Below are 27,026 nucleotides of genomic sequence, written 5' to 3'. Positions count from 1 at the left end.
ATAAAACAGCACAACTCCGGTACTATTTAAAAATAACAAACTTTTGATTGAAGAAAATAAACTAACTATATTTAACCACTCTCTCCTACAACATCCTAGCTTGTTGAGAGTTGCAAGAGAATGACTGGCTATGACAGTTAGGGGAGGAGCTATATTACAGCTCTGCTGTGGGTGTCCTCTTGCAACTTCCTGTTGGGAATGAGAATATCCCACAAGTAATGGATGATCCGTGGACTGGATACACCTTACAAGAGAAATTAGCTCTCAGGATGTTTTAACTCAATGCCCTTGATGTATATTCATGATTTGTCACTCACAAGCTAACAGAATTCACGTTTACAACGGTCCCTGCAGGTCTCCCATTATATTCCATATGGAAGATGTATTTTGACATGGCTTACTTTATTTAGCATAAAACACATCTAACTTTGAGTATACACATTTAACCTGTTGAGTGCTAACGACGGCTCTGAGCCGTCTCAAATTATCTCACTTAGGTACTACCACCTTGAGGGAGATCTGGAGGCTTCCACCCGCTTCTACCCCCGCGATCGGGCCTGTATAATGACAGGCATCGCTAGGGCTTCACGTTTTGCGTGGTGACGTCACGCGCAATGACGTCACCGCGCAACTTTATTTAAAATGGACAATGCAAAGTATAGGGAAAGGGGGCATGCTACTTAGAAGCCTGTATCTCAGGCATCTAAGCAGCTACAGACCCCCAAGACCCATCGTTGGAAAGATAATCGCCTATCCTTCCCAATGGTATAGGTCTTGGGGATCTGTAAAAAAAAAAAAAAGTTAAAAAATATTTTATATAAAAACATTAAAAAAAAATCAGCTTAGCACCCAGGTGGGAAAGTGCTTAGCACTCAAAGGGTTAAGTCATCATGTTTTATTACATAACAGATAATACTGTACCGAGCTGCATGCTTCTCTTATTGTGTGTTTATGTAACATTTTGTAATTTGTCTGCACTGTTTTGTTAATGGCAAACCTCAATAAAAAAAAAAAAAAAAAAAAAAAAGAAAAAAAAAAAAAAGGGTTTTAATTTGTAACAATTTTAGTTTTTCCCCTCTAATATTCATGTACAAGTGGGGTTAGTGGCAAAAGCTACCAATATAGTGCAGTCTGCAAGAGTTTCTTTATATATAAATGTGGCTAATGATAAAGGAAACCCACTGAATTGTTACATCTAGATGAATAAACACTGAAATCACATAATAGTTGCATTACACAACTGTAAAGCTGTTTGTTGCAATGAGGTAAGAGTAAAATACATGGTCACTGATTTAGTGTGCGCTAATAAGAACAATAACATTACATAAAATACTTACAAATCCGTTGTATCTTTAACATTCTTGTTTACAAGACTTAGGTAGCGATCAATCTGAGTCTGTGAATGAGAAAAACAAAATGATTCTGTATTTGTTGATTTTATATAACAGCTATGTTACACGGTTTCAATAACAGGTGTTTGTTGAAACAGCTTGTACACATTGGTATTTTACGATCGGTTACAGTGCAAACCTGCAAGTACAAAATTGTTGTGTGTGTTGGGAGGGGGGGGGGGGCTATGGATCTAATTTTTGTGCATATTAACTTTTGAGCAGTACTTCATTATTCAGACATTGTAGCGCAGAATATCCCACAGTGCATGTACAAGGTTGTACCAGTGAGTGTTCTACATAGTAATAGTTGTGTTTTCTTAAAATTGTGTAACTCAGTTTAAGGTGCCATTGCCTAATTAATTTGTTAACTTCCCACATTTTGTAATATCAAACCAAAGTAAGATCTAAGATACGAAAGTATTCCCTGTATATCCACAAGTAAATACAAAGCTATCAAAAAAGTCATACCAGAAAATGCAAACGTACTTACCTGATGTCTTTCATAAATTACTGGAATACTGAATAAGGAAATGAGTGCTAAAAAAGAAACAGAAAAATAATTAAAATGAATTTCTTTTGTTATGCTATGAAGATATACATATGCTACAGCTTGACAAATGTGTATAAAACTGAGAAATAAGGAACTAGACAGAAAACTGGGTAACTAAGGAAGCCTTTTCCAGGTTTTGCTTATACATACACTAATATCTACTTATATTTATCTTCTCCACCACTAGGAGGCGGCAAAGATTCAAAAAAACATCAAGAGCTCTATAAAACCCCTCCAACCTCACACATACCTTAGTCTAAAGAACAGCCAAGCAAAGTGAGGTAAGGAAAATAAAAAAATAAAGAGTCTAAAAAGGAGCAGTGAAAAATGAAGGTGCTGTAGAAAAAAAAAAAAAACTAACCCCAAAAAACATAAGAGAGTGTGTGTGGGGGTAAGCATAAATTAGGTTTTTTCATACAGGTGGTGAGAGTCCACGATCCATTATTCCTTGAGTATACGAGTAATAACATAAAAGGGAAGATTTCCTCTGTGAAAAGAACAACTGGGCTAAATGAGGCTGCTCCTAGGTGGCAACTCGCTTCTCTTTGTATAAATCTGTATTATGACCCTGGGGAGGTCTCCCTAAGGGTGATGAGGTAAACCAGACGTGGACTCCTTGCCCAGTGTGCTTAGAGGAATATGGCTGCTTCTCACTGACGAGGCCCAAAAAAGGCTGAAACGATTGTCTGGGGTTGTCACATTTCTTGTTCAGAGGAGAATTGCCTGGTATTGTGGGACTGGGCTGACCTTACTCGGCTGGATCAGACTGATACACTTTAGGAAAGTTTTCCTCTGTGAAAAGCACTACTGCGCTGAGAGAGGCTTCTCCACGGTGGTAACTCGCCATAGAACAATTGAGGTGTTTGTTCCTGGTGAAGCACTTCTTTCTTTCTTTCTATGAATTAGTCTAAAAAGTACCTTCTTTCTTTGGAACAATGAAGATATTTAAATAAAATCCCATCCCATGTTCCTGTAGAGGAACTGGAACAATCACTCCCATGGCTTCAAATTCTGAGGCAAAGTTGAAAAAAACTTGAGCTTTTACAGGATTTCTTGAAACATTGAACAGAAAAAAAATAAATAAAACTTCCTCTGGGATGCCTTCTTCCGATTCCTATTCAATATCCCTGAGAAACTATATTCAGAACCCAGGGATCTGGAACAGAATGAAATCAAACCCACAGAAAAAGGCTAAATATGGACCCTACCAGAGCCTCTGGGTCGGGGGCCACACCATCATGCAGTTTTGGTATTAGGGATAGATTTCAAACCCTGCTTAAACGTGTTACAGTTAAAACTAGTTCTCCAGACTGAAACAGATGTGTCTTGCTTTTGACCAGAATAATCTGGATTTAGATGTACCATATTAGCTGACCATAAGGCTCTCCTGACAAGGACTGACAAAAACATGCTATTGACAATCTTCATATCATCAAATACAGCATCACAAATAAAAGAAGAATTGTCACTCGAGGAAACTCAAAAGATTTGCACTAGCAGAGTTATCAGAATACTGCTCAGAAAGACTAAACAACCAGTAAGTAGAAGTAGCAGCTGGTCTGAGAATAAAAGTTTCATGTAAAAAAGGCCCTTCTATGAAAAAATAAAAAATATTATATATATATATATATATATATATATATATATATATATATATATATATATATATATATATATATATATATATATATATATAAAAAAATAAATGTAATATAACAAATAATTAAACTAGACTCAGACAAGAGGACCTGGAATTGGGCAGATTTATCATTGAGAAGAAGGCAAGGTTATCCTGGAGAAAACTTCTGTTCTGACAATGTTACCCAACTCTGAGGATTGGTTTTCCAGCAGGAGAATGCTCTATGCCACACAGCTAGTACATTCAAGGTGTGGATAGATGATCACCAGATCATGGACTGCCCAATCTCCAGACCTGAACCTCATTGAAAAAATCTAGATTATCATCAAGAGGAAGATGGATGGTCACAAGCTATCAATCAAAGCCGAGCTGCATGAAGTTTTACGCCAGGAGTGGCATAAAATCACCCAACAGTAATGTTAAAGAATGGTGGAAAGGATGCCAACAAGGGTTATTCCACCAAACTGATTTCTGAACTCTTTTTAAAGTGAATTTCAATTTTCAGCAATGAGTGCCCGGTTTTTAAAAATACTTTTAAAAACAGGGGCCCTTTCATTAATAAAAGTTTACATTGTACCGGATTTGAACAAATACCTTCTTCCTGCTGTACAAACACAGCAATGATTAAACCGGCTTTCTCCAATCACAGCCGGGAATCATGAGATGGACGCTCTGGGGGGGAAGCCATGATTGGAGAAAGCCTGTTTTGTAATTTCTGACATCAGTAGAGAGGAACGGAGGCTTGGATCGGCGATCCGGTTTTGGAGAATTAAAACAAATTTATGTTTACCAGATAAATTCCTTTTCTTTAAGGGACACTGAACACAAATTTTTCTTTCATGATTCAGATAGAGCATACAATTTTAAGCAACTTTCTAATTTACTCCTATTATCAATTTTTCTTCGTTCTCTTGCTATCTTTACTTGAAAAAGAAGACATCTAAGCTTTTTTTTGGATCAGAACTCTGAACAGCAATTTTTTATTGGTGGATGAATTTATCCACCAATACGCAAGGACACCCCAAGTTGTTCACCAAAAATGGGCCGGCATCTAAATTTAAATTCTTGCATTTCAAATAAAGATACCAAGAGAATAAAGAAAATTTGATAAAAGGAGTAAATAAGAAAGTTGCTTAAAATTGCATGCTGTATCTGAATCACGAAAGAAAAAAATTTGGGTTCAGTGTCCCTTTAAGGATAGGGAGGGTCCACGGCTTCATTCCTTACTGTTGGGAAATACAACACCTGGCCACCAGGAGGAGGCAAAGACACCCCAACCAAAGGGTTAAATATCCCTCCCACTTACCTCAGTCATTCTGCTGAGGGAACAAGGAAAAGAAGGAGAAACATTAGGGTATAAATGGTGCCAGAAGAATAAAATAAATAGGGAACCGCCCATAGACAAGAAAAAACGGGCGGGGCCGTGGACTCTCCCTATCCGGAAGGAAAGGAATTTATCTGGTAAGCATAAATTATGTTTCTTTCATGTAATTAGCAAGAGTCCATGAGCTAGTGACGTATGGGATATACATTCCTACCAGGAGGGGCAAAGTTTCCCAAACCTCAAAATGCCTATAAATACACCCCTCACCACACCCACAAATCAGTTTTACAAACTTTGCCTCCCATGGAGGTGGTGAAGTAAGTTTGTGCTAGATTCTTCGTTGATATGCGCTTCGCAGCAGGCTGGAGCCCGGTTTTCCTCTCAGTGTGCAGTGAATGTCAGAGGGATGTGAAGAGAGTATTGCCTGTTTGAATTCAATTATCTCCTTCTAAGGGGTCTATTTCATAGGTTCTCTGTTATCGGTCGTAGAGATTCATCTCTTACCTCCCTTTTCAGATCGACGATATACTCATATATACCATTACCTCTACTGATTCTCGTTTCAGTACTGGTTTGGCTTTCTACTACATGTAGATGAGTGTCCTGGAGTAAGTAAGTCTTATTTTTGTGACACTCTAAGCTATGGTTGGGCACTTTTATATAAAGTTCTAAATATATGTGTTTAAACATTTATTTGCCTTGATTCAGGATGTTCAACATTCCTTATTTCAGACAGTCAGTTTCATTATTTGGGATAATGCATATGAATAATCAATTTTTTTCTTACCTTAAAAATTTGACTTTTTTCCTGTGGGCTGTTAGGCTCGCGGGGGGTTAAAATGCTTCTTTTTATTGCGTCATTTTTGGCGCTGACTTTTTTGGCGCAAAAATTTTCTTTGTATTTCCGGCGTCATACTTGTCTCCGGAAGTTGCGTCATTTTTTTGACGTTTTTTTTTGCGCCAAAAATGTCGGCGTCACCGGATGTGGCGTCATTTTTGGCGCTTATAGCATTATTTAAGTCTCATTGTTTATTTGCTTCTGGCTGCTAGAAGCTTGATTCATTGGCATTTTTTCCCATTCCTGAAACGGTCATTTAAGGAATTTGATCAATTTTGCTTTATATGTTGTTTTTTCTATTACATATTGCAAGATGTCTCAGATTGACCCTGAATCAGAAGATACTTCTGGAAAATTGCTGCCTGATGCTGGATCCACCAAAGTTAAGTGTATTTGTTGTAAACTTGTGGTATCAGTTCCTCCGGCTGTTGTTTGTAATGAATGTCATGACAAACTTGTTAATGCAGATGATATTTCCTTTAGTAATGTTCCATTACCTGTTGCTGTTCCATCAACATCTAATATTCAGGGTGTTCCCGTTAACATAAGAGATTTTGTTTCTAAATCTATTAAGAAGGCTATGTCTGTTATTCCTCCTTCCAGTAAACGTAAAAGGTCTTTTAAAACTTCTCATTTTTCAGATGAGTTTTTAAATGAACATCATCATTCTGATTTTGATTCTTCTGGTTCAGAGGATTCTGTTTCAGAGGTTGATACTGATAAATCTTCATATTTATTTAAAATAGAATTTATTCGTTCTTTGCTTAAAGAAGTCTTAATTGCATTAGAAATAGAGGAATCTGGTCCTCTTGATACTAAATCTAAACGTTTGAATACGGTTTTTAAACCTCCTGTAGTTATTCCAGAGGTTTTTCCCGTCCCTGATGCTATTTCTGAAGTAATTTCCAGGGAATGGAACAATTTGGGTAATTCATTTACTCCTTCTAAACGGTTTAAGCAATTATATCCTGTACCATCTGACAGATTAGAGTTTTGGGACAAAATCCCTAAGGTTGATGGGGCTATCTCTACTCTTGCTAAACGTACTACAATTCCTACGGCAGATAGTACTTCCTTTAAGGATCCTTTAGATAGTAAAATTGAATCCTTTCTAAGAAAAGCTTACTTATGTTCAGGTAATCTTCTTAGACCTGCTATATCTTTGGCGGATGTTGCTGCAGCTTCAACTTTTTGGTTGGAAGCCTTAGCACAAGTAACAGATCATAATACTCATAGCATTGTTAATCTTCTTCAACATGCTAATAATTTTATTTGTGATGCCATCTTTGATATCATTAGGGTTGATGTCAGGTATATGTCTTTAGCTATTGTAGCTAGAAGAGCTTTATGGCTTAAAACTTGGAATGCTGATATGTCTTCTAAGTCAACTTTGCTTTCCCTTTCTTTCCAGGGTAATAAATTGTTTGGTTCACAGTTGGATTCTATTATTTCAACTGTTACTGGGGGGGGAAAGGAACTTTTTTACCACAGGATAAAAAAATCTAAAGGTAAATTTAGGTCTGCTAATCGTTTTCGTTCCTTTCGTCACAATAAGGAACAAAAGCCTGATCCTTCCCCTACAGGAGCAGTTTCAGTTTGGAAACCATCTACAGTCTGGAATAAATCCAAGCCACTTAGAAAGCCAAAGCCAGCTCCCAAGTCCACATGAAGATGCGGCCTTCATTCCAGCCCAGCTGGTAGGGGGCAGATTACGATTTTTCAAAGAAATTTGGATCAATTCGATTCAGAATATTGTTTCACAAGGGTACAGAATAGGCTTCAAGATAAGGCCTCCTGCAAGAAGATTTTTTCTTTCCCGTGTCCCAATAAATCCAGTAAAGGCTCAAGCATTTCTGAAATGTGTTTCAGATCTAGAGTTGGCTGGAGTAATTGTGCCAGTTCCAGTTTTGGAACAGGGGTTGGGGTTTTACTCAAATCTCTTCATTGTACCAAAGGAGGAGAATTCCTTCAGACCAGTTCTGGATTTAAAAATATTGAATCGTTATGTAAGGATACCAACATTCAAAATGGTAACTATAAGGACTATTCTGCCTTTTGTTCAGCAAGGTCATTATATGTCCACAATAGATTTACAAGATGCATATCTGCATATTCAGATTCATCCAGATCACTTTCAGTTTCTGAGATTCTCTTTTCTAGACAAGCATTACCAGTTTGTGGCTCTGCCGTTAGGCCTAGCAACAGCTCCAAGGATTTTTACAAAGGTTCTCGGTGCCCTTCTATCTGTAATCAGAGAACAGGGTATTGTGGCATTTCCTTATTTGGACGATATCTTGGTACTTGCTCAGTCTTTACATTTAGCAGAATCTCATACGAATCGACTTGTGTTGTTTCTTCGAGAACATGGTTGGAGGATCAATTTTCCAAAGAGTTCGTTGATTCCTCAGACAAGGGTAACCTTTTTAGGTTTCCAAATAGATTCAGTGTCCATGGTTCTGTCGCTGACGGACAAGAGACGTCTGAAATTGGTTTTAGCCTGTCGAAACCTTCAGTCTCAATCATTCCCTTCGGTAGCCTTATGCATGGAAATTCTAGGTCTTATGACTGCTGCATCGGACGCGATCCCCTTTGCTTGTTTTCACATGCGACCTCTTCAGCTCTGTATGCTGAACCAGTGGTGCAGGGATTATGCAAAGATATCACAACTAATATCTTTAAAACCGATTGTACGACACTATAGACCACCATCGTTTAGTTCAGGGGGCTTCTTTTGTTCTCCCGACCTGGACTGTGATCTCAACAGATGCAAGTCTGACAGGTTGGGGAGCTGTTTGGGGGTCTCTGACAGCACAAGGGGTTTGGGAATCTCAGGAGGCGAGATTACCAATCAACATTTTGGAACTCCGTGCGATTTTCAGAACTCTTCAGTCGTGGCCTCTTCTAAAGAGAGAATCGTTCATTTGTTTTCAGACGGACAATGTCACAACCGTGGCATATGTCAATCATCAAGGAGGGACTCACAGTCCTCTGGCTATGAAAGAAGTATCTCGAATACTTGTATGGGCGGAATCCAGCTCCTGTCCAATTTCTGCGGTTCATATCCCAGGTATAGACAATTGGGAAGCGGATTATCTCAGCCGTCAAACATTACATCAGGGCGAATGGTCTCTTCAACCAGAGGTATTTCGTCAGATTGTCCAAATGTGGGGACTTGCAGAAATAGATCTGATGGCCTCTCATCTAAACAAGAAACTTCCCAGGTATCTGTCCAGATCCAGGGATCCTCAGGCGGAGACAGTGGATGCATTGTCACTTCCTTGGAAGTATCATCCTGCCTATATCTTTCCGCCTCTAGTTCTTCTTCCAAGAGTGATTTCCAAGATTCTAAAGGAGCATTCGTTTGTTCTGCTGGTGGCTCCAGCATGGCCTCTCAGGTTTTGGTATGCGGATCTTGTCCGGATGGCTTCTTGCCAACCGTGGACTCTTCCGTTAAGGCCAGACCTTCTATCGCAAGGTCCTTTTTTCCATCAGGATCTCAAATCCTTAAATTTGAAGGTATGGAGATTGAACGCTTGATTCTCAGTCAGAGGTTTCTCTGACTCCGTAATTAATACTATGTTGCAGGCTCGTAAATCTGTATCTAGAAAGATATATTATCGAGTCTGGAAGGCTTACATTTCTTGGTGTTCTTATTTTTCTTGGCATTCTTTTAGAATTCCTAGAATTTTACAGTTTCTTCAGGATGGTTTGGATAAAGGTTTGTCTGCAAGTACCTTGAAAGGACAAATCTCTGCTCTTTCTGTTCTTTTTTCACAGAAAGATTGCTAATCTTCCTGATATTCATTGTTTTGTTCAGGGTCTGGTTCGTATAAAACCTGTCATTAAGTCAATTTCTCCTCCTTGGAGTTTGAATTTGGTTCTGGGGGCTCTTCAAGCTCCTCCATTTGAACCTATGCATTCGCTGGATATTAAATTACTTTCTTGGAAAGTTTTGTTTCTTTTAGCCATCTCTTCTGCTAGAAGAGTTTCTGAATTATCTGCTCTTTCTTGTGAGTCTCCTTTTCTGATTTTTCTTCAGGATAAGGCGGTGTTGCGTACTTCATTTAAATTTTTACTTAAGGTTGTGAATTCTAACATTAGTAGAGAAATTGTGGTTCCTTCATTGTGTCCTAATCCTAAGAACTCTAAGGAAAGATCTTTGCATTCTTTGGATGTAGTTAGAGCTTTGAAATATTATGTTGAAGCTACTAAAGATTTCCGAAAGACTTCTAGTCTATTTGTTATCTTTTCTGGTTCTAGGAAAGGTCAGAAGGCTTCTGCCATTTCTTTGGCATCTTGGTTAAAGTCTTTGATTCTTCATGCTTATGTGGAGTCGGGTAGAGCTCCGCCTCAAAGGATTACAGCTCATTCGACTAGGTCAGTCTCTACTTCCTGGGCATTTAGGAATGAAGCTTCGGTTGATCAGATTTGCAAAGCAGCAACTTGGTCTTCTTTGCATACTATTACTAAATTCTATCATTTTGATGTGTTTTCTTCTTCTGAAGCAGTCTTTGGCAGAAAAGTACTTCAGGCAGCTGTTTCAGTTTGATTCTTCTGCTTATAATTTCAGTTTTTTTCATTATATGATTTAAACTTTGTTTTGTGGTGTGGATTATTTTTCAGCGGAATTGGCTGTCTTTATTTTATCCCTCCCTCTCTAGTGACTCTTGCGTGGAAGATCCACATCTTGGGTATTCATTATCCCATACGTCACTAGCTCATGGACTCTTGCTAATTACATGAAAGAAAACATAATTTATGTAAGAACTTACCTGATAAATTCATTTCTTTCATATTAGCAAGAGTCCATGAGGCCCACCCTTTTTTGTGGTGGTTATGATTTTTTTGTATAAAGCACAATTATTCCAATTCCTTATTTTTTATGCTTTCGCACTTTTTTCTTATCACCCCACTTCTTGGCTATTCGTTAAACGGATTTGTGGGTGTGGTGAGGGGTGTATTTATAGGCATTTTGAGGTTTGGGAAACTTTGCCCCTCCTGGTAGGAATGTATTTCCCATAAGTCACTAGCTCATGGACTCTTGCTAATATGAAAGAAATGAATTTATCAGGTAAGTTCTTACATAAATTATGTTTTTCCTTCCTAAGATAGGGAGAGTCCACAGCTTCATTTCTTACTGTTGGGAAAACTATACCCAAGCTCCAGAGGACACTGAATGAATAACGGGAGGAAAAAAGGAGGAAGAGGCGGACCCAATTCTGAGGGAACACCAGCCTGCAAAACTTTTCTGACGAAAGCTGCTTCAGCCGAAGCAAAAACATCAAACTTGTAAAATTTTTAAAAAGTATGTAAGGAGGACCAGGTAGCCACCTTACAATCTGATCCATAGAGGCCTCATTCTTGAAGGCCCAAGAGGAAGCCACTGCTCTAGTGGAATGAGCCGTTATCCTTTAAGGAGGACGACGTCCCGCTGTCTAGAAAGCTAAGCGGATTACACTACTTAACCAAAAAGATAGGGAAGTTGAAGTAGCCTTCTGCCCCTTATGCTTCCCCGAATAGACAACAAAAAAGGAGGAAGATTGTCTAAACTCCTTAGTAGCCTGAAAATAGAACTTCAAGGCGCGAACCACATCCAAATTGTGAAGTAAGCGTTGCTTCAATGAAGGAGGATTAGGACACAAGGAAGGAACCACAATCTCCCGATTGATGTTGCGATCTGACACAACTTTAGGAAGAAAACCTAATTTAGTACGTAAAACTGCCTTATCTTCAGGAAAAATCAGATCTGGGTGAAAAAGGAGAACCTTCCAAAATAACAATTTAATGTCAACGGAATGCAGAGGCTCAAACGGAACCTGTTGCAAAACCAGAAGAACAAGATTTACGCTTCAAGGAGGAGCCCCAGATCTAAACACAGGTCTGATCCTAATCAGAGCCTTAAAGGACTGCACGTCTGGAAGCTCAGCCAGTCTCTTGTGCAATAAAACCAACAGGGCCGAAATCTGTCCCCTCAGGGAACTAGCAAGAAAGGCCCTTCTCCAGTCCATCCTGGAGAAAAGATAAGATCCTGGCAACCTTAACTCTGTGCCGTGTGGTAGATACGCAGAGTAACTGGTTTACAAGCTTGAATAAGAGTATCAATGACAGACTTAGCCAGAGAGGTTTCTCTGAGAGTAAGCGTTCAAGCTCCACGCAGTCAGTCAGCCTCAGAGAATCTAGATTTTGATTTACAAATGGACCTTGTATCAGCAGGTCTCTGCAACAAGGTAACTTCCACAGAGGAGATGAGGACATCCCCACTACATCCGCGAACCACGTCCATCGCAGCCACGATGGAGCAAGCAGGATTACGGATACCTGCTCCTGCTTGATGTGGGCCCCCACTCGAGGAAGAAGCGATAATGGAGGAAAAAGATATACAAGTTTGAACCTCCAGGGCACTGCTAGTGCATCTATTAGATCTGCTTGGGGATCCCTCGACCCATACCTGGGTAGCTTGGTATTGAGACTGGACGCCATGAGATCTATCTCAGGCGTCCCCCAATTGCTGCATATCTCTGCAAACACCTTGGGATGGAGAGACCATTCCCCTAGATGGAAGGATTGGCTGCTGAGAAAAATCTGCCTACAAGTTGTCCACAGCCGGAATGTGGATAGCTGACAGCGAACAGCTGTGGGCCTCTGCCCACTCCAGAATCTGAGATACTTCCTTCATCGCCAAGGAACTTCTCGTTCCCCCTGATGGTTGGTGTAAGCCACCAAGGTTATATTGTCTGATTGGAATCTGATAAACTGGGACAAACCCAGAAGTGGCCAAGACTTCAAGGCTTTGAAGATTGCCCGTAGTTCCAAAATATTGATCGTGAGGGAGGACTCCTCCTAACGTGACGAAAGGCAAAGAATGTCTGGGGTAATGAGGAAGTGGGAGGGATATTTAAGCCTTTGGCTGGGATGTCTTTGCCTCTTCCTGGTGGCCAGGTGTTGTATTTCCCAACAGTAAGGAATAAAGCTGTGGACTCTCCCTATCTTAGGAAGGAAAAGGTAAGTATTTCTACAAATCCGGTGCAATGTATACTTTCATCAATGAAAGTGCCCCTGTTTTTTTTTTTTTTTATTTTTTTTTTTTTTTTAAAGAGCTTTATTTAGTTCAAATGAGTATACACGTCATAAATTAAATGCACAAAACATACATCAAGAATGATACATTTGAAATGCATCTTCAGAGCTATTCATTAGTAAGGTCACAATTTTTTTAGCTCAATTTATATCTTATTAGAACTCAATTTCTAACATTGTAGACCTCTCTTGGGTCCTTGACAAGATCTTATATGAACAGTATTAGGCACTTATGTAGGTAAAGGGAAAACTGGGGGTAAGGGAAGCAAAAAATTATAATAATCCAAACAATGTAAAATAAAGATGTTAAGAAAGTCTCTGACCAGACCATACATCCACAAAACACGTTGACTGCAATTATAAAAGGCAATACATCTTGTTATAAAGATAGTAGGGAACTCAATTTGACTGATCCAACATTTTGAATTAATTGCAATGTGGCTTAAGGAGGGCACGTCACTGACTATGTATAGTGATTGTAACTTAGGGAGGAATAAGGTTAAAACATAAAGATATTCATGGTATGCCAGGGTGTATAGCAATGTAGAGGATATGACACACTATCAGCATCAATTGTTGTATCGTTGTCACTTAAAGGACATGGCGGTGTTGCTGCAATCCTGCTGTATACATTTATAGATCAAGTGAGTTGCTATTGAGTCCGTATAAACTGCTATGTTAGATTAGCTTAAACATTAATTCCGGTTCCATAAGCAGATAACTAACTGTATACCGGTATATGCCAGAGTGTTATGGGCATTGTTAACGTGCTGTGCATTAAGTTAAGTTTCTCTTAGAGTTAGCTCCCTCGTGGCCACGGCCGCTAGCCACTGAGGGGAAATACATATGATGTGAAACATGCTTCCAGCATTGATGTAATAAATAATAATTAGCCATGTTATGTCCGTGTCCACGAGCCAGCATAATAAACAATTCAAACTGTATGAAAATCTTATAAAACTAACATCAAAGAAAAATGAGGAACAAACCATACTAGAAGCAAGTTTGATAAATCAACTCGTAGCAACTTTGTCCAGTGGGAACATTAAGCTGTCCATAGGAAACAAAAGTAATCCAGTGGGGGAGGCATCTGCAGGCTACCCGACCCCTCTCCTCCAAGTGAGTCCAGCACTGTGCGAGCAAAGCACAGACCCATCTAAGGTATTAAAGTGATGTCGCCACCCCAGGTTTCTTAGGTATCTGGGTAAGTGCTGTGAGAAACACTCGATGGGAATCACTTGCATCTGGACAGGCCGGTCACCAACCCTGTGCAGGAACAGCACTTCCCCGCCATGCCGTGAGCCTCTCTCTGCCTTATATAACGTTACGCTCTCCCTCGAGGGCCCGGGCCCAAGACCCTTCAACGGAGGCGCAAACTGGGGGGTAGGCGATACAGCGCAGCTCCCGCGCTGCTTCTTGACATTATGCCGGTCCGGTAGGCTGGTGAAGTACTCTGTTGGCTGTTCAGTGGTTGTCTTGATGAGTTGCTCCATGACCGTGGGGGTACTTTGTGTTGATTGGGAGCTGTGCTGTATTTGTAAAGTGGTTAGATGCTGTAGAGGTATCATGTCCCTAGAGGATTCTGCTTCTGAAGGTTCTGTCAAGCTGGTAGGCACGAATTGTATTAGGTAATCATAAGGTGCCCCATCGATCATCTTTTGCAGAAGGCTATCAAGCTTACTGGGAAGCGTGATCAGTTGTTCTCGGTACTCTCCCGCCATGTCCGCCATATTGGGTGTCCTCTAGTTGCGGTAAGCCGAAAAGGTGTTTGCAGGGAGTCTCCTTTATGAAGATAGATGTAATACAATAGTTGAATGCACAGTCCAGTCAAGACCAATAACCTCGGTATTCACCGAGGGGGAAAGCGCCGCCTGTTGTGAGCCGCCGCTCCAGGCCCTTAACGTCCAATCCTGAGCTCAGGTGTCATGTATACTGCTGCCAAGTTGAAAGAGAGCTCTCTTTAGGTTTAATTATTATCGGCTATATAGATATAGTTGGTCAGCTGTACAGTGGTGCCTATAATCGGCGGATTTAGGGCTACTCGACCAGAGCTCCTGGAAATGCGACCGCACCGGATCGCTGCATGGACACGCCCCCCAAGTATTTTTAAAAACCTTGCACTCAATGTTGAAAATTTACATTCACTTTAAAACATTAGTATTGTGTTTCAAAAGTAATATGAACTGGTTTTCTTTGCAATATTCGATGTCTGAAAACACTGCATCTTTTGTTAGTTTGGAGTAGTTATTTTCTGCAAATAAATGCTCTAAACGATAATTTTTATTTGGAATTCGGGAGAAATGTCAGTTTATAGAATAAAACAAAAATGTTTATTTTACTCACATACCTTTAAATAGTAAAACCAGAGAAACTGATCATTTTGCAGTATCATCTTAAATTTTTCCAGAGCTGTATATATACACACACACACACACACACACAAATACATAGGGGTGGAAAAAACAATTTATGTAAGAACTTACCTGATAAATTAATTTATTTCATATTGGCAAGAGTCCATGATCTAGTGACGTATGGGATATACAATCCTACCAGGAGGGGCAAAGTTTCCCAAACCTCAAAATGCCTATAAATACACCACTCACCACACCCACAATTCAGTTTAACGAATAGTCAAGAAGTGGGGTGATAAAGAAAGGAGTAAAATCAAAGGAATTTAGAAATAATTGTGCTTTATGCAAAAAATCATAACCACCACAAAAAAGGGTGGGTCTCATGGACTCTTGCCAATATGAAAAGAAAATATGAATTTATCAGGTAAGTTCTTACATAAATTATGTTTTCTTTCATGTAATTGGCAAGAGTCTATGAGCTAGTGACGTATGGGATAGCAATACCCAAGATGTGGAACTCCACGCAAGAGTCACTAGAGAGGGAGGGATAAAAATAAAGACTTTTTTCTGAAAAAAATAATCCACAACCCAAAATATAAGTTCATTCTCATTAAATGAAAAACATAAGCAGAAGAATCGAACTGAAACAGCTGCCTGAAAAACTTTTCTACCAAAAACTGCTTCTGAAGAAGCGAATACATCAAAACAGTAGAATTTAGTAAATGTATGCAAAGAACAGGTTGCTGCTTTGCAAATCTGAACAACTGAAGCTTCAGTCTTCTGAACAACTGAAGCTTCAGTCTTAAAAGCCCACGAAGTGGAGACTAATCTAGCAGAATGAGCTGTAATTCTGAGGCGGGGCTTGACCCGACCCCAAATAAGCTGAATGAATCAAAAGCTTTAACCACGAAGCCAAGGAAAACAGCAGAAGCCTTCTGACCTTTCCTAGAACCAGAAAAGATAACAAATAGACTAGAAGTCTTCCTAAAATCTTTAGTAGCTTCAACATAATATTTCAAAGCTCTTACCACATCCAAAGAATGAAAGGATTTCTCCAAAGAATTCTTAGGATTAGTACACAAGGAAGGGACAACAATTTCTCTATCAATGTTGTTAGAATTCACAACCTTAGGTAAGAATTTCAATGAAATCCGCAAAACCGCCTTATCTTGATGAAAAATCAGAAAAGGAGATTCACAAGAAAGAGCAGATAATTCAGAAACTCTTCTAACAGAAGAGATGGCCAAAAGGAACAACACTTTCCAAGAAAGTAGTTTAATGTCCAAAAAATGCATAGGCTCAAATGGAGGAGCCTGTAAAGCCTTCAAAACCAAATTAAGACTCCAAGGAGGAGAAATTGATTTAATGACAGGCTTGATACAAACCAAAGCCTGTACAAAACAGAGAATATCAGGAAGCTTAGCAATCTTTCTGTGAAATAAGACAGAAAGAGCAGAGATTTGTCCCTTCAAGGAACTTGCAGACAAAACCTCTATCCAAACCATCCTGAAGAAACTGAAATTCCAGGAATTCTGAAAAAATGCCAAGCGAATTTATGAGAACACCATGAAAATAAGTCTACCAAACTCGATAATAAATCTTTCTAAAAACAGATTTACGAGCCTGTAACATACTATTAATCACGGAGTCAGAGAAACCTCTATGACTAAGCACTAGGCGTTTAATTTCCATACCTTCAAATTTAATGATTTGAAATCCTGATGGAAAAACGGACCTTGAGACAGAAAATCAGACCTTAATGGAAGAAGCCAAGGTTGGCAACTGGACATCAGAACAAGATCCGCATACCAAAACCTGTGAGGCCACGCTGGAGCTACCAGCAATAGAAACAACTGTTCCATGATGGTTTTGGATATCACTCTTGGAAGAACTAGAGGCGGGAAAATATAAGCAAAGCAGGAAAAATAGTGTTAAAATGTATGTCTAAGGTAGATGGAATACTGCTAACCTATAATAACGTCCTTTCCCAAAAAACTTTATATATAATAATTTTAATGAATTTTGGTTTAACCATGAAAATAGCTTTAACAATGCAGCAACCAGAAATCTATCTCCTACTGATGAGTTCCAAAAAGAACGAAACAGGTTTGTCTAGTGAGTGATTTCTGGTTTGCTGTAAAAATCTTGTTAAAAGGATTGCTGTGTCAAAACAGTATTTTGAAGCAAAAAAACTGAGAATTTGCATATTTAATTTGCATATTTTACCCACAATTCTCTTGTGCAATGGTATCATTGTATATTAAGAATTTCTGGGGAAAAGCAAGCGGGGATACTTGCCTAGGTGTGCTAATTCATGAGCAGTATTTCACTTTGCTCTCCTTGTAATCCAACCTGACAGATCGATTGGATCCCTGCCTAAGAAACAGCCACACTGAGCTCTAATGAACATATATATCAAACGTATCCAACAGAACAACAATTGATGAACATTAGGATATACTTGTTTAAGTTACTCAACCTCCCGGAAACAGCCTTAACAGCCCAATCTGACATTTGATTTTAGCACCAATAATGTGTTATAAGTACGCTTGTATCTATATGTGTTACTAATACAATTGGAACCTTATTCAAGAAAGGCTACACTTATTTGTTGCAATCAGCAATTGAACCGATTGTTTTTAGTGTTTAATATATTGAGCATTTCATTGTAAATTGTTCAGCATTTAATATATATAGTTCTTCCATTTGTTTTAGACACCGGTGTCATTAGTCATTTTAAACGTATTATTAACTTTGTATAGTTAACATATTATATAATTTAATAAATGTCATATGTTATACATTCATAACCTTAGTACTGTTCATCATAGTATTTTGCCTAAACCACTTCATTACGATTAATTCATACATCGTCAACACATTTTTAACCACGTAATAGCAATATAGCTTAGAAAGAGTAGACTCATCGAGTAGACTCATTGGGAATCAGCTTTCAGCCCCACCTAGGGAAAATATAAGCAGGTTGGTAGCACCAAGAAAGTGTCAACGCATCCACTGCTTCCGCCTGAAGATCCCTGGACAGGTACCTGGGAAGTTTCTTGTTTAGATGAGAAGCCATCAGATCTATTTCTGGAAGACCCCACATCTGAACAATCTAAAAAAAAAACAAAAAAAAAAAAACACATCTGGATGGAGAGACCACTCCCCCGGATGTAAAGTCTGACGGCTGAGATAATCCGCTTCCCAATTGTCTACACCTGGGATATGTATCACAGAAATTAGACAAGAGCTGGATTCCGCCAAATTTCCTTATATGGCAGTTCCAGGAATGGGAAAAAAATGTAAACAGCATAGCCCTCTGATAGAGAAAAAAAAAGGCAAGAGGCATATTGGAATGGGGTTTAAAATAATGAAACTATTTGGCTCCAAGTATGACGCACAGAGAAAAAATGTTGGCGCTAACATCCGGAAATGACACTCACGTCATTGAAGACGCAACCTTGTGAAAGGACTCGGCGTCGACAAAGACGCTGGAAATGACAAATTTGCATCATCGAACGTAACTTCGCGCCAAAAATGACGCAATATAGTTTGGCATTTTGCGCCCACGCGAGCCTAAATCTGCCCGCAAATTTAAAATGACAGTCAATAGAAAAAAAGACTATACCACAGGTAAGAAATACATTTTCCTAAAAATGCATTTCCCAGATATGAAACGGACAGTCTGCAAAAGGAAATATACTGAAACCTGAATCATGGCAAATATAAGTACAATACATATATTTAGAACTTTATATAAATACATAAAGTGCCAAACCATAGCTGAGAGTGTCTTAAGTAATGAAAGCATACTTACCAAAAGACACCCATCCACATATAGCAGATAGCCAAACCAGTACTAAAACAGTTATCAGTAGAGGTAATGGTATATGAGAGTATATTGTCGATCTGAAAAGGGAGGTAGGAGATGAATCTCTACGACTGATAACAGAGAACCTATGAAACCTATCTCCCGTGAGGAAAACCATTGCATTCAATAGGTGATACTCCCTTCACATCACTCTGACATTCACTGTACTCTGAGAGGAATCGGGCTTTAAAATGCTGAGAAGCACATATCAACGTAGAAATCTTAGCACAAACTTACTTCACCACCTCCATAGGAGGCAAAGTTTGTAAAACTGAATTGTGGGTATGGTGAGGGGTGTATTTATAGGCATTTTGAGGTTTGGGAAACTTTGCCCCTCCTGGTAGGATTGTATATCCCATACATCACTAGCTCCTGGACTCTTGCCAATTACATGAAAAAAATATTACTATAGTTTATTAGTCAGAGGTTAACAGTTACTAGCCAGAGGGGAAAAGTTACTAGTCTGGTCGGTGTAAAAAATAGGAAGAAAAAAGTCAACATTCTTACTGTAAACTTATAGCACTTATTTTTTAAGCAGAGATGTGATGTAGGTTCTTTATAGTTAAAATATGAAGCCCATGGGCCTGTTTAACACTGTTCTTAAGAATTGTTCAGGAAGGAAACAAAAACACAATTTATGCTTACCTGATAAATTTATTTCTCTTGTGGTGTATCCAGTCCACGGATCATCCATTACTTGTGGGATATTCTCATTCCCAACAGGAAGTTGCAAGAGGACACCCACAGCAGAGCTGTTATATAGCTCCTCCCCTAACTGCCATATCCAGTCATTCGACCGAAAACACGCAGAGAAAGGAGAAACCATAGGGTGCAGTGGTGACTGTAGTTTAAATGAAAAAATTACCTGCCTTGAAATGACAGGGCGGGCCGTGGACTGGATACACCACAAGAGAAATAAATTTATCAGGTAAGCATAAATTGTGTTTTCTATTGTAAGGTGTATCCAGTCCACGGATCATCCATTACTTGTGGGATACCAATACCAAAGCTAAAGTACACGGATGAAGGGAGGGACAAGGCAGGTACTTAAACGGAAGGTACCACTGCCTGTAAAACCTCTCTCCCAAAAATAGCCTCCGAAGAAGCAAAAGTATCAAATTTGTAGAATTTTGAAAAAGTATGAAGCGAAGACCAAGTCGCCGCCTTGCAAATCTGTTCAACAGAAGCCTCATTTTTAAAGGCCCAAGTGGAAGCCACAGCTCTAGTAGAATGAGCTGTAATCCTTTCAGGAGGCTGCTGGCCAGCAGTCTCATAGGCTAAGTGGATTATGCTTCTTAGCCAAAAAGAAAGAGGTTGCCGAAGCCTTTTGACCTCTCCTCTGTCCAGAGTAGACAACAAACAAAGCAAATGTTTGACAAAAATCTTTAGTAGCTTGTAAGTAAAACTTTAAAGCACGGACCACGTCCAGATTGTGTAATAGACGTTCCTTCTTTGAAGAAGGATTAGGACACAAGGATGGAACAACAATCTCTTGATTGATATTCTTGTTAGATACCACCTTAGGTAAAAACCCAGGTTTGGTACGCAGGACTACCTTATCCGTATGGAAGATCAGATAAGGAGAATCGCATTGTAAAGTAGATAACTCGGAGACTCTACGAGCCGAAGAAATAGCTACCAAAAACAGAACTTTCCAAGATAAAAGTTTGATATCTATGGAATGAAGAGGTTCAAACGGAACTCCTTGAAGAACCTTAAGAACCAAATTTAAGCTCCATGGGGGAGCAACAGGTTTAAACACAGGCTTGATTCTAACCAAAGCTTGACAAAATGCCTGAACGTCTGGAACATCTGCCAGACGCTTGTGCAAAAGAATAGACAGAGCAGAAATCTGTCCTTTTAAGGAACTAGCTGACAATCCTTTTTCCAAACCATCTTGGAGAAAAGATAATATCCTGGGAATCCTAACCCTTGGATTCACACCAATAAAGATATGTACGCCATATTTTATGGTAAATTTTCCTGGTGACAGGCTTTCGTGCCTGTATTAAGGTATCAATGACGGACTCAGAGAAGCCACGCTTTGATAAAATCAAGCGTTCAATCTCCAGGCAGTCAGTCTCAGAGAAATTAGATTTGGATGGTTGAAAGGACCCTAAAGTAGAAGGTCCTGTCTCAGAGGCAGAGTCCATGGTGGAAAGGATGACATGTCCACCAGATCTGCATACCAGGTCCTGCGTGGCCACGCAGGCGCTATCAAAATCACTGATGCTCTCTCCTGCTTGACCTTGGCAATCAGTCGAGGGAGCAGAGGAAACGGTGGAAACACATGCCAGGTTGAAAGACCAGGGCGCTGCTAGAGTATCTATTAGCGTCGCCTTGGGATCCCTGGACCTGGATCCGTAACAAGGAAGCTTGGCGTTCTAGCGAGACGCCATAAGATCCAGTTCTGGTTTGCCCCAACGATGAAACAATTGTGCAAACACCTCCGGATGGAGTTCCCACTCTCCCGGATGAAAAGTCTGACGACTTAAAAAAATCCGCCTCCCAGTTCTCTACACCTGGGATATGGATAGCTGATAGGTGGCAAGAGTGAGTCTCTGCCCAGCGAATTATCTTTGAGACTTCTAAAATCGCTAGGGAACTTCTTGTTCCCCCTTGATGGTTGATGTAAGCCACAGTCGTGATGTTGTCCGACTGAAATCTGATGTACCTCAGAGTTGCTAACTGAGGCCAAGCCTGAAGAGCATTGAATATCGCTCTTCCAGAATATTTATTGGAAGGATTGTCTCCTGAGTCCACGATCCCTGAGCCTTCAGGGAGTTCCAGACTGCACCCCAACCTAGAAGGCTGGCATCTGTCGTTACAATTGTCCAATCTGGCCTGCGAAAGGTCATACCTTTGGACAGATGGACCCGAGATAGCCACTAGAGAAGAGAATCCCTGGTCTTTTGATCCAGATTTAGTAGAAGGGACAAATCTGTGTAATCCCTGTTCCACTGACTGAGCATGCATAGTTGCAGCGGTCTGAGATGTAGGCGTGCAAACAGCACTATGTCCATTGCCGCTACCATTAAGCCGATAACTTCCATGCACTGAGCCACCGAAGGGCGCGGAATGGAATGAAGAACACGGCAGGAATTTAGAAGCTTTGATAACCTGGACTCCATCAGGTAAATTTTCATTTCTACAGAATCTATCAGAGTCCCTAGGAAGGAAACTCTTGTGAGTGGGGATAGAGAACTCTTTTCCTCGTTCACTTTCCACCCATGCGATCTCAGAAATGCCAGTACTACGTCCGTATGAGACTTGGCAATTTGGAAGTTTGACGCCTGTATCAGGATGTCGTCTAAATAAGGGGCCACTGCTATGCCCCGCGGCCTTAGGACCGCCAGAAGCGACCCTAGAACCTTCGTAAAGATTCTTGGGGCTGTAGCTAATCCAAAGGGAAGAGCTACAAACTAGTAATGCCTGTCTAGAAAGGCAAACCTGAGAAACCGATGATGATCTTTGTTATCGGGAATGTGAAGATAAGCATCCTTTAAATCCACTGTAGTCATGTATTGACCCTCCTGGATCATAGGTAGGATGGTACGAATAGTCTCCATCTTGAATGATGGAACTCTGAGGAATTTGTTTAAGATCTTTAGATCCAAAATTGGTCTGAAGGTTCCCTCTTTTTTGGGAACCACAAACAGATTTGAGTAAAAACCCTGTCCCTGTTCCTCCTTTGGAACTGGATGGATCACTCCCATAACTAGGAGGTCTCGTACACAGTGTAAGAATGCCTCTCTCTTTATCTGGTTTGCAGAGAATTGTGAAAGGTGAAATCTCCCTTTTGGGGGGGAAGCTTTGAAGTCCAGAAGATATCCCTGGGATATAATTTCTAACACCCAGGGATCCTGGACATCTCTTGCCCACGCCTGGGCGAAGAGCGAAAGTCTGCCCCCTGCTAGATCCGTTACCGGATAGGGGGCCGTTCCTTCATGCTGTCTTAGAGGCAGCAGCAGGCTTTTTGGCCTGCTTACCTTTGTCCCAGGTCTGGTTTGGTCTCCAGACCGTCTTGGACTGAGCAAAAGTACCCTCTTGTTTGCATTAGAGGAAGTTGATGCCGCACTTGCCTTGAAGTTTCAAAAGGCACGAAAATTAGACTGTTTGGCCCTTGATTTGGACCTGTCCTGAGGAAGGGCATGACCTTTTCCTCCAGTGATATCAGCAATAATCTCCTTCAAACCAGGCCCGAATAGGGTCTGCCCCTTGAAGGGAATGTTAAGCAGCTTAGATTTTGAAGTCACGTCAGCTGACCATGATTTAAGCCATAGCGCCCTGCATAGCAAAACCAGAATTCTTAGCCGTTAGTTTAGTCAAATGAACAATGGCATCAGAAAACAAAGGAATTGGCTTAAGTGCTCTAAGCTTGCCAAGTATGTCATCCAATGGAGTCGCTACCTGTAAAGCCTCTTCCAGAGACTCAAACCAGAACGCCGCAGCAGCAGTGACAGGAGCAATGCATGCAAGGGGCTGTAGGATAAAACCTTATTGAATAAACATTTTCTTAAAGTAACCTTCTAATTTTTTATCCATTGGATCTAAAAAAGCACAACTGTCCTCGACAGGGATAGTAGTACGCTTTGCTAAAGTAGAAACTGCTCCCTCCACCTTAGGAACTGTCTGTCATAAGTCCCGTGTGGTGGCGTCTATTGGAAACATTTTTCTAAAAATAGGAGGGGAAGAGAACGTCACACCTGGTCTATCCCATTCCTTATTAATAATTTCTGTAAACCTTTAAGGTATTGGAAAAACATCAGTACACACTGGCACTGCATAGTATTTATCCAGTCTACACAATTTCTCTGGCACTGCAATTGTATCAGTCATTCAGAGCAGCTAAAACCTCCCTGAGAAACACGTGTTCAAGCTTAAATTTAAATGTAGAAACATCAGAATCAGGTTGCATCATCTTTCCTGAGTCAGAAACATCACCCACAGACTGAAGCTCTCCTTCCTCAGCTTCTGCATATTGTGAGGCAGTATCAGACATGGTTCTTAAAGCGTCAGTATGCTCTGCATTTCGTCTAACCCCAGAGCTATCTCGCTTACCTCTAAATTCAGGTAGTCTGGCTAATACCGCTGACAGTGTATTATCCATGACTGCCGCCATGTCTTGTAAAGTAATCGCTATGGGCGCCCTAGATGTACTTGGCGCCATTTGAGCGTGAGTCAAAGGACCTGACACGTGGGGAGAGTTAGTCGGCATAACTTCCCCCTCGTCAGATTCCTCTGGTGATAACATTTTTTAAAGACAGAATATGATCTTTATTGCTTAAAGTGAAATCAGTACATTTGGTACACATTCTAAGAGGGGGTTCCACCATGGCTTTTAAACATAATGAACAAGGAGTTTCCTCTATGTCAGACATGTTTGTACAGACTAGCAATGAGACTAGCAAGCTTGGAAAACACTTTAAATCAAGTTAACAAGCAAATATAAAAAACAGTACTGTGCCTTTAAGAGAAACAAATTTTGTCAAAATTTGAAAAACAGTGAAAAAAGGCAGTAAATCAAACGAAATTTTTACAGTGTATGTAATAAGTTAACAGAGCATTGCACCCACTTGCAAATGGATGATTAACCCCTTAATTCAAAAAACGGATAAAAAAAACAAAAACGATAGACGTTTTTTAACAGACACAACAAACTGCCACAGCCTGCTGTGGCCCTACCTTCCCCAATAAACGACTTTGGAAAGCCTTTGAGCCCTTTAGAGATGTCCTATAGCATACAGGGGACTCCTGAGGGAAGCTGGATGTCACAGTTTGTAATTTTAACTGCACCAACTGTAACTTTTATACTACAACAGTGGAAAGCCTCAGGAAACTGCTTCTAGGCAAAATTTAAGCCAGCCATGTGGAAAAAACTAGGCCCCAATAAAGTTTTATCACCAAAGCATATATAAAAACGATTTAACATCAGCAAACGTTTTATATTGCAATTTTATAAGGGTATTACCCCTGAGAGTAAGCATGATACCAGACGCTATTAAATCACTGTATTCAGGCTTAACTTACATTAATCCGGTATCAGCAGCATGTTCTAGCATTTTCCATTTCTAGAAAAAATTGTAACTGCACATACCTCATAGCAGAGTAACCTGCACGCCATTCTCCCGCTGAAGTTACCTCTCTCCTCAGACATATGTGAGAACAGCAATGGATCTTAGTTACAACCTGCTAAGATCATAGAAAACTCAGGCAGATTCTTCTTCTATTTACTGCCTGGGATAAAATAGTACAACTCCGGTACCATTTAAAATAAACTTTTGATTGAAGATAAAAAACTAACTATATTTCACCACTCTCTCTTACTACCTCCATGCGTGTTGAGAGTTGCAAGAGAATGACTGGGCAGTTAGGGGAGGAGCTATATAACAGCTCTGCTGTGGGTGTCCTCTTGCAACTTCCTGTTGGGAATGAGAATATCCCACAAGTAATGGATGATCCGTGGACTGGATACACCTTACAAGAGAAATCATTTACACAGTGCATTATTAGATAATTCATACTACACAATCCATAAAAGCTACACCTTATTCCACTTTACGGAGGACTACTGAAGTGACATTCATTGGTGTACTTACCCAGAATAAGTAAAGTCAGGCCGTTGAACAAGGCACCAATATAGGTGAACACCCACATTAAAACTGCAAACTGAAGAAATCACACGTTAGGTTTTTGCGCAAAGCACAACAAGAGATAAAACATTCTTACAAGAAGTTGCACTGTTCATTACCATCTGCACATCTTTTGCATTTTCATAATTAAATTTCCCCAGGACTCTATTGTTCCTTAGCTTTTTTAAAATGGCTTTAGAAAGGGATATTTAACACCAAAGTTTTATTATATGATTTATAGTGTACAATTTGAAAAAGTTCCCAATTAACTTTTATCAAGTAGGTAGGCTAAGGAGGGGTAACGTGTCTGGAGAACTATATGACAGCGGTTTTACAAGAAATCTTATAAACAATGTAACAAACTATGAAAGCACTGCTGCCATCTATTTCTCAAGTTGTGCATGTTATGTTCAATATAACTAGAGAAGACCACGTAAGCCAGCCAATCTCAAAAAAGGCAAAATCAAGAGTACTCCTAGATCACCAAGCTAAAGCCTGGAGAATCTAAATTTAATTTTGTTTTCAGTACTTTTGGCATATTGTGCTATATTGTTTAATAATTAACTCAACATGCCCCTTCAGCTTATTACAAAAACAAGAAATAGAAATGTAATCCTTATCTACAAAAGCATAACCATTTAGCATTTCTACATAGCTGTGTGGCCTGTCTACCTAGATTAGATAATAGTTACCACACCACAGACTAATCTTCTGGGAAGAAGCCAAATTATGTTATGTTAGAGATTAATATTAAACATTAACAAGTATCTCCCTTTACTAGGACATCTAGCAGAGTATTAGATAGCCCCTAGGAGAGATGAGACAGAGGGGAGATAGGAGAAACCACAGAGATAATCAGGTCACCTAGCTGGTAGAGACAGGCTACAGTGGACGCTCTGCAGCAGAGAAGTGCAACTAGAAAACCTACTCCAGTCTAGTTTAAAATGAAAATTAAACAGGTTGAGATTGCAATATAAAATGTTTTCATTGGTGAGGCACTCTAGTATCCCTTATTGGACTCAGCAGTGAAGGGCTGGGCTACAACACGATGGTGACCATTGCTTTATATTTCATCCTTAAATATTTTATTTTTTTATTTATTTATTTTTTAAGGCTAATGTTTGATTTAGATATAGCATTGCATCAAGCACTTGTGTTAAAATGTCCCTTTAATCTAGGGCTGATCATTTTGGTTGCTCTTAATTAAATTCTTTGGATGTAAAAAAGTGTAGAAAGAAAAAAATTCTCAAATATGTTAGAGTATTTTATTATTGCACTATTGTTTATTTTATTTATTTATAAAATATTTTACCAGGAAAGATACATTAAGATTTCTCTCGTTTTAAAGTA

The 27,026-nt window shown here is 39.7% G+C and overlaps 1 protein-coding gene across 1 annotated transcript in view; it reads right to left on the bottom strand.

The window, feature by feature from the left end:
• Positions 1–27,026, bottom strand: part of RTN4 (reticulon 4) — a 179,563-nt gene that overhangs the window by 7,818 nt on the left and 144,719 nt on the right. Inside the window, exons 6-8 of the mRNA XM_053712196.1 lie at positions 25,644–25,713; positions 1,882–1,928; positions 1,338–1,396 (exon numbers count right to left, since the gene is read on the bottom strand). Coding sequence (XP_053568171.1) covers positions 1,338–1,396; positions 1,882–1,928; positions 25,644–25,713 — 176 coding nt within the window. The remainder of the gene's footprint in view (positions 1–1,337; positions 1,397–1,881; positions 1,929–25,643; positions 25,714–27,026) is intronic.

Source organism: Bombina bombina, chromosome 4, assembly GCF_027579735.1.
Source record: "Bombina bombina isolate aBomBom1 chromosome 4, aBomBom1.pri, whole genome shotgun sequence".
Classification (NCBI taxonomy): Eukaryota; Metazoa; Chordata; class Amphibia; order Anura; family Bombinatoridae; genus Bombina; species Bombina bombina.
The sequence above is the reverse complement of the archived record's forward strand: the minus strand, read 5'-3'. Positions and strand labels throughout refer to the sequence as shown.